The 8,318-nt window shown below is 34.6% G+C and overlaps 1 protein-coding gene across 1 annotated transcript in view; it reads right to left on the bottom strand.

Annotated features, from left to right (window-relative positions):
* Window positions 1-1,672: 1,672 nt before the first annotated feature.
* LOC118745503 (calcium/calmodulin-dependent protein kinase type II alpha chain-like) overlaps window positions 1,673-8,318 on the bottom strand; it is a gene marked incomplete at its 5' end in the record, with an annotated part of 165,068 nt that continues 158,422 nt past the window's right edge. The window contains one exon of the mRNA XM_036478952.1: window positions 1,673-1,844. Coding sequence (XP_036334845.1) covers window positions 1,688-1,844 — 157 coding nt within the window. The remainder of the gene's footprint in view (window positions 1,845-8,318) is intronic.

Genomic DNA, 8,318 nt, shown 5'->3' with positions numbered 1-8,318 from the left:
GATCCATCAACGAGTATTTGATTAAATAGTTTTGTCCAGCTAGATTTGCGATCCGAACCACTGTGCGTCAACAAAAAAAAATTGTCGCCCCTGCTTATTTTATTTTAATTTTCAAAAATTTTGTAAATGGGATGTAGACGTAGAATATGCTATATTTTTATAAAAAGTTAATGAATATTAAACAAACAAAAGGAAAACTGTACCTACTAAGTACTAAAAGGATGCGCTGTTCAAATAACGAAGAGTGTATATCTCTTAATTATTAATCCAATTTTAAACTTTAAACATAAATCACATTTGCTTCATTGGTATTAATCTTTTAGTAATGAATGTTTACAAAATTATAATAAGGCATATTACATATTACTTTACACGAAGTATGAACCTCTGTAAAGCAAATTTTTTAGGCAAACTTTGGGTCGTTAAACACGAAAAAAATACCCATGGTTTCAAAGAAGTGTTTTCGAGATTCGTTCGAAAAACGTATTTTTCGTACTTTTTCAGTTAATACTCAATATCTCATGAAACGACCAACAGTTCGAAAGGTATTGATGGGCTCTTTGCAAATATATATATTTTTTGTGCAGATTGTGTTCCGTAACATCTACATTTCTCATCAGATTTTCATTTACTGTAAAAAGAAAATAATTGAAATTAAAATTTTTCGATTTTGGTCGCTTGTAAGAGTAATAATTTTCATCGAAATCGGCAAAGTAATATATTTTTGTAAGAGGACTGTAGGTCGCTTATGTTGATTAGATAATTTTTTCATGAGATATTGACGAATAGGTCCGAAATGTACCAAAAACACGTTTTTCGAAAAAATTACGAAAACGCTTGTTTGAAAGGAAAATTGGCTTGGAAAATATTTTTTTTCTTAAGCGATTACCACAAAATTTGTAGAACAGTGTTATCGATATATTTGATGCTGGTCTTCAATTTCTCGTCATCCATTGTCCATAAACGTAAAATATTTAGAACGCATTGACTAGTTGAACCTTCAAAACCAGCTTACCCTTATGTAGTTATCAATTAGTTATCGACACTGCTTTTATTTCGATTAGGAAAAGTTAATTTTAAAATATCCAAGAAAATGCGGGACAAAGGCAGGACACTTGGAAAAAATCAGTACATTTTGGGGGTTTTCTGTTTTGAAAAACTACGCAGGACAGACCTTTAAATAACAGTACGGTCCTGAAAAAAAAAACAGAACGGATGGTCACCGTACTAATAGCAGACAAGCCAACGCTTCGGCAGAACAACATCTGCCGGGTCTGCTAGTATTCACAATATATTGTGAATCTGTGAATTTGTGAAACACCACATTTTTCTTTGAAATCTCTTCATTGCTCTTCATGCAATAATCGTTTTTGTGAAACTCTAAAAATTACAACTAAAACATTTCAGCAAAGCAGCCATACCGAAATGTAGGACCTATTCAAGCAATGGTTTTAGGCGGGTCGAAGTTCGCCGGGTCCTAGACTTAAATAAATCGCGCTTTATTGTGGACATCCCAGAATTTGTAAAAATCGATTACTAAAAAAAAATCGATTTAGCTGTTTTTACAGGATGCCGAGTAAAAATATTTTTACATAGCTGGAACCCTCTAATAGTAATTTCTCAAAATGGATTGAAACAAATTGATCTAATTGTATGTTTTAAATCTCTACTTTTAATGCGCATATATTCACACCCATAATAAAAAATACATGGGAAAACTATGTAATAAATGTTTGTTTTTATAATTACCATTTTCGAAGTAAAATTTATGAAAATCAATTCCTTCAACAAGGTTGCCTAATGCTTCAGGCTCAAATGCAGTTAAATGAGGGTCGCATATTTTTCTGGAAAAAAAGGTAAAATGCAATGCAAGTATATATATATATATATATATAATTTCTATACTAGAGTTCACACTTTGAGGCAAAACTGCGTTTGAGCGAAAGTTCGAAAATGTGAAATATTCGACAGTTTTTTACAACAAACATTTGGCAACAATTCGCACTTTTAGTTTCGCACAAACGCACAGCTGAAACCCTGACTAAAATGTAAAGAGCGAGAAAACTGTGCTGTGCTGTGCTGTGTTGTGCTGCTCACTTCGTCAGTTAATGCGACAGCACAAACGAAGCGCAACGAATATTTGAGACCGCGCTGTGGCTGAACTCTTCGAAATATCGCAGCCAAAGCAATAACACTGTTCACGCTTTTGTGCAAAACAAAGCGCCCATTTTTGCCTCCTGCATTTTCGCATCAAAGAGTAAACTCTAATTATAAACTTTATTATAATTTTTCATTAAAACAAATCCATAAAATGCTAGAGGATATATAAAGTGCGAGAACCATTAATTTATTTTTAAATCAGAGAGAGAGCGCATATACAATAGTAATAACATATATTTATAATAATTTGGTGCTTACACAATACGCTAGTGTTTGGCCGAGCTTCTCCTTCGATGTGTGGCGTCCGCCTTGATATTGTCACACAAAGGGGAGGGACCAATAGTTGTACGCCGACACCGAACGGCGATTGTATTTTTATGAGAAACTTTTTCGTGGCAGAAATACATTCGGAGGTTTGTCATTGCCTGCTGAGGGGCGACCGCTATTAGAAAACGTTTTATGTAAATTTTTTTATTTTTTTTTTTGATGTCCGAAACTAGGTTTGAACCCAGCCCAGCGGAATGGTAGCGCGCACTTCTAACCACTAAATCACAGCGGCCGCCCATAAACAATAGAAAACATTAAAAAGCTTCACCCGTGGGATATAAATACACATTTTCTAATGTGAAAACGTGCTGCAGCATTTTTAATAGTATCGACTGCAGCTACTCCAATGTCATTAACGAAATCATGATTGTTCAATCGGTTAAGCTATTCAGCTTTCAAGCCCTATAAATCGCCCGGACTACTAGGTATTTATCCGGCGCAACTACAAAACTCCTTGTTTGAAACCAAATTTATGAGCTGTAGAATATCCTGCTACATCTCAATCCTATGGAAGGAGCTTAAAGTGGTATTTACACTAGAGGCAAGTAGAGCCTACCATTCCCAGCCCGCTGACTTGAGGCCAATAGGCCTTCCATGACTTTCATTAAGAACCTTAGGGAGTATTTTGGGAACCTACCCCAGACTATCTATAAAACCAAACTTTTTACACAAAGCTTAGCACGTCTATTGGAAAGGCAGTTCGATAGATACAGCTATATTTACACCATAGGCTCAATAACTGGAAGATCATTAGATAGGTAGGGCATTGACTTTTAACCACATATTTCCTAGGGCAATTACCTCAGTCATGACGACTCTCCGTATAGAAAAGTCCTGCACCAACTGCTCGGTCGCCAGCTGCATGGTCAGCAAGGTTACCCCACAGCTGTAGTAAGGCATGACTGCGGAGGATCACAAGGTGATTGCGTATCGGGAAGTCCAGCGTAGTAGCCGTGCATGTAAGTTCCCTCAGCCTTTATACGATCTAATGCAAATCCCTCTCGCTGGTTAAAAACCTGCTAGGACTGAGCTTGCTCTCTTTATAAGACGGTAGGAGGTGCCGACCCTTATGAAATAATAACACTTGTTGGGGTAAAACTTCACTGCGTAGATCCAGTATATATATTTATTTATTATATCTATATCCAGCACATGAATCGGGCATGATTCTAAAAATTTTCAATGAGTTATTTTCAAATTCATGATAGTTATTATAAAATAGGGAAATGGCTACACTGTGCAACAGTTAAAATAAACTTTTTGAGTGACATTAGATCGTAGCCCTGATCTAGCAATTCATGAAATTATGTTAGTCATTTTTCTCACATCCTTAAATTCTCACATTATACTAAAGAAACATTTTTACATGGCTTCGGAGATTAAATAAGATATTCGTTAGCAATTTTTGGCATCTTAAAAAAAATTTCAAAATTGTTTTTAACAGATTTTTTCCACCAAATTCCTAGAAAATTATTTTAATTTTAGTCATTGTTTTTTTCTTTATTCAAGGGAATCTCATACAGTTGGATATCTTTTTCTCCTATATTTCTTAACCGTATTAAGTAATTAATTTTTGTTCGGTGAATGGATACAAGTTTGTTATAAAATGAATTTCTTTCTACGCCATCATGCGGGAAAAATAGGCCCTACATTGCTCATGGTTAGGGCTGCCAGATTTCTCTGTTGCTAAATCGGGATACTTTAGGGAGAGCCTCTCGCTCCCTTCCATTTCATTTCGACGTGCGAAAGGATGTAGTGAAATTTTATTTTGACAGACAAAAACAAAAACATAAAAACATGAGATCATGAGATCATTACAACGTACGCCAACAAAACAAAACAACTTATCACAACTAAAGCACAGAGAATTTTTCACAATGCATGAACCTCTTTTTATTCTTTATATAAAGTATACTAAATATATGAAAAAACATAAAAATAAAATTGTTAAACTTTGTGCTAAACTCGGGAAAATTCAATAAATTTGCATACAAATTTGCAACATTTTAATCAGACTTTTTATACAAATTTTTAAACTGAAGTTTTGCAGCCCACTAAATTTTAGTTGATTTTTGGTATTGTTTTTACTGAGAGTTTCTTTCATACAAACTATGTTCGATAATTCTTTTTATATGGAAGACACTGTCAGCAAAAAAAAATAAATGCTAAAAATCAACGAAATTTGCTGGCAACTTCAGACTTGCACTTTATTAATTGGCTCAAAACCTACATTTTCAAAATTTTTCTAAAAGATCTGATTAGAAATTGTGATCTGATGAAAGAGCCTCCGAGCCAATAATTTTGTACGGCACTGTAGTTATAAGTACTCTAGGTTTCATGAAAGAAAAAAATTTAAGTACAAGATAACATTAAAATATCAGTCATATTTTTCGTTGCTGTGAACTTGTTTCAACTATCTCGAAATGTGACTATTTCACAAATTAAACCGGTGCACTGAGAGAAAGAAGTTTAGAATTAAAAAAGCGTGCTAAATTAAAAAAATACGCATATGAAAGAGCACCAACCCAACTCGTAATACATTTAAGTATACAAATTTTAGAATTTAGTATAAAAATATTCAATTCAAATACGCCCACATTAAAATGAAGCGATTTGCAATTACCGATTGCTTTCTCATAATTAAGTGAAATAAATATTTAAATTCCATGCTGGTTGTAATGGAAATTGAACCCTGACCCTCTGGAAATTAGCAAATTGTGGCAAGCATCTTCGCGCACTCAGCTACAGCCAGACATGTAAATGTGCATTTAAATGTTGAGTTTGAATCAACACCACGCGTGCGTGTTATGAAAGTATTATTTTTAAATACGAACATTTTTAAGCGATAATCAAATATAAAATATTCATGTTTACTATGCGTTATTTCCCTCAGTGAACTCATAACATTTTTCGGAATATTACATCGCGTTTTTTCTCTTAGTGTAGTGATTTTTGAACTTTTATTCAAATTTGTGCAATCAAATCAAAAACCGGGACACTAAAACGAAACCCGGGACATTTTAAGGTTGGACCGGGACACCGGGACAAATAGTCTAAAACCGGGACATGTCCGGGAAAACCGGGACGTCTGGCAGCCCTACTCATGGTGCCCATAAATCATACAAAACAAGTAAAGAAGTATAAGTTCGGGCGAAATCGTCGTTTCAACTTTTTCTAAACTACCTAAAAGTCTATAACAGTCTTATATGTATATTGTGAAGAGATTGTTGCAAGATTAACTTGGAGTAAATGAGCGTCGTCAGTTATTGAAATATCGGAATTTTTGTAATTTACTGTTTTACGGGAAGCGGGTGTAATTTTAGTCCGATTTGAATAATTTTCATCGAATTGCTTTCCCGTACCAAGGTTATTAAATGCACCGAGTTTGGTAGAAATTGATAAATCGGTTATTGTGATACACATTTGTGGTCATAAGTGGGCGGCGCCACGGCCAAGATACAAAAATTTATAATAATCTAATTTTCTGCTACAACTGATTTTGAGTCAGTTAGCTTCAGTAGTTACTGATTTATCGCAATTTTCGTGTTTCGGTAAATTATTGTTACATGGGAGGTGGGCGTGGTTATTTCTCGACTTCAAAGGTTTTCAACAGATTTCTTAGTTGGACCTTAAGCAAGGGTCGCGCCGAGTTTGATAAGAATTGGTGAAGCGGCTACTGATGTACAATATTTCATCACAAGTGGGCGGGGTTACGCCCATTTTCCAAAAATTTAATAATAATATTGTTTTGTACTAAAATTCTACTTCACACACTAATTTTCAACAATTTGGATCCAATATTTACTGAAATATCGTAGTTTCTGCATTTTTCGAAAATACCGTTATATGATAAGGGGACGTGGCCACAGTCCGACTTCATATTTTCAATAGCAACCTACCTTGGATAAAGGGCAATCTGTATACCAAAATTCGTTGAGATATCTCAATCTTTGCTCGAGTTATCGTGCACATAGACAGACGGACGAACGGACGGCTAGGCATGGCTTAATCGACTTCTCTTTTCATTCTGATCATTTATGTATACATTTGTCTATATCTATCTCGATTCCTTTAGGCTGTTACAAACAACCGTTAAGCGAACAAAGTTATAATACCCTTGTGCACAAGTGCGATTCAGCTAAGAAATGTAGAGGAAACAAGCTCCTAACTGTACCCTTTTTGTCCTTTTCTATGTGGAAATATGCACAAATTTGACTTTTCCTCCTTCTAATAAGTATCAGAATTTCACCAGTTTCTCATAAATGGTACTTGGAATGAAATTTTATTTTCTAGACATAACTAATAAAAAAGAATTCCGATAAAATTGTTAACAAAATTCCATATAAAATACCATGCAGAGATTTAAGTGAGAACTTCAGGTGTTAGAAAAATTGTAAAGCAATTGTGAAAATTACTCGAGTTGGCCTACGACTAGGGTTGCCAACAGTACTATAATATATAGTATTCTACTACTTTTCGTTCTGCGTACTATATACTGTTGGAAAAAAATAGTAATCAAAAATGCTATATTTCTTCAGGTATAAATATAAATTAATATACTGCAAAATTCAACATTTTTTGTAAAAATGTCATTTTCAAAAATTTCATGCATTGCTATGTCATGTGAACTCACACAAGGTGTTATGCCATGTGGTTCCATCACAAACATACTAGGTTTGTTCCACACGAGCCCGCGGGATTCCGCGGGTGCCCAAAACAGCCCAGAAAGCGTTCCTCACGCTAGAAAAATGGGTAATAGCAAAATTTACAAAACACAAAAGTGGAAAATACCACAGAATTTTCAGAAAATGTAGCTATTTGGTAATTTCATTAGCCATATAAGATAAATACACGTAAATAATGCCACTTTTGGAACAGGTTGACACATTTTTGACACTTGTGACAGAGTAACTTATTTTTACGCTCTAATTACCGAAACAGCCCGAAAAGCGTGTGGAACAAACCTACTGTTTTAGCATGTCATTGCTACTTAGCTAAGCTGTTGTTCGCTGTTGTGTTTCTGTAGCATATCTTTAATAATGTTTGATCCTGCCTTGTATGAAAATATATAGATCTTTAATTAGACAATTGTTGAATGAATTTTTCTATAATAGGAGCCTCCAAAATCACGAACATAATGCTGACTATGTCGCATTTGTCGCTTGTGTTGACATTCATAGACTTGATTTCAATTTATTCGATAGTGTTTTAACATGATACTAAAAGAAGGTAGTTTCATTTCAAAATTTTTGACAAAAAATAAGTTTTTGAAGTTTCATAAATTGTACATAATTATGAGCTACCTTGCCACATTGATATCAATGAAACAATACATCAGAGGGTTTAATGTTGTGCGTTGGAAATGTTCGGTTATTTGTAAAATGATTTTTTGGTGAGGAGCGGAAACGGAAGGTGCGTGTCACCAAAAACTTACTAGAAAGAGAACAGTATAAACTTTAAGAAAATTCACCCTTCGCCTCCCTGCCCCTTCTACAGACACTCGGGGCCCATTTCAAAATGGGGTAAAATTAGCATTTTCGCAAAGAAAAATTAAACTCGTATTAGGCCATCAGCAGTGGGTACTCTTTTCCATTTTTCCATCCACAGTATATTTAGGCAAAATTGACCTCCAAATTTACAAAAAAAAAGTGCATATTTTAAACCGAAACCTTTGTTTTAACTTAAAGATTAGTCCTTTGGCTCTACGTATATGTTAAAATTTTTTGATTCGGGTCGCGGGTTTGAACACGATAACCCAAAATCATTGTACAAATTAGGGATGTTGCGAATGTGGAATTTTAGACATCCGCGGATGCGAATGCGTATGCGAA

Source organism: Rhagoletis pomonella, unplaced genomic scaffold (assembly GCF_013731165.1).
Source record: "Rhagoletis pomonella isolate Grant_MI unplaced genomic scaffold, Rhpom_1.0 Rhpom_scaffold_00009, whole genome shotgun sequence".
NCBI lineage: Eukaryota > Metazoa > Arthropoda > Insecta > Diptera > Tephritidae > Rhagoletis > Rhagoletis pomonella.
The sequence above is the reverse complement of the archived record's forward strand: the minus strand, read 5'-3'. Positions and strand labels throughout refer to the sequence as shown.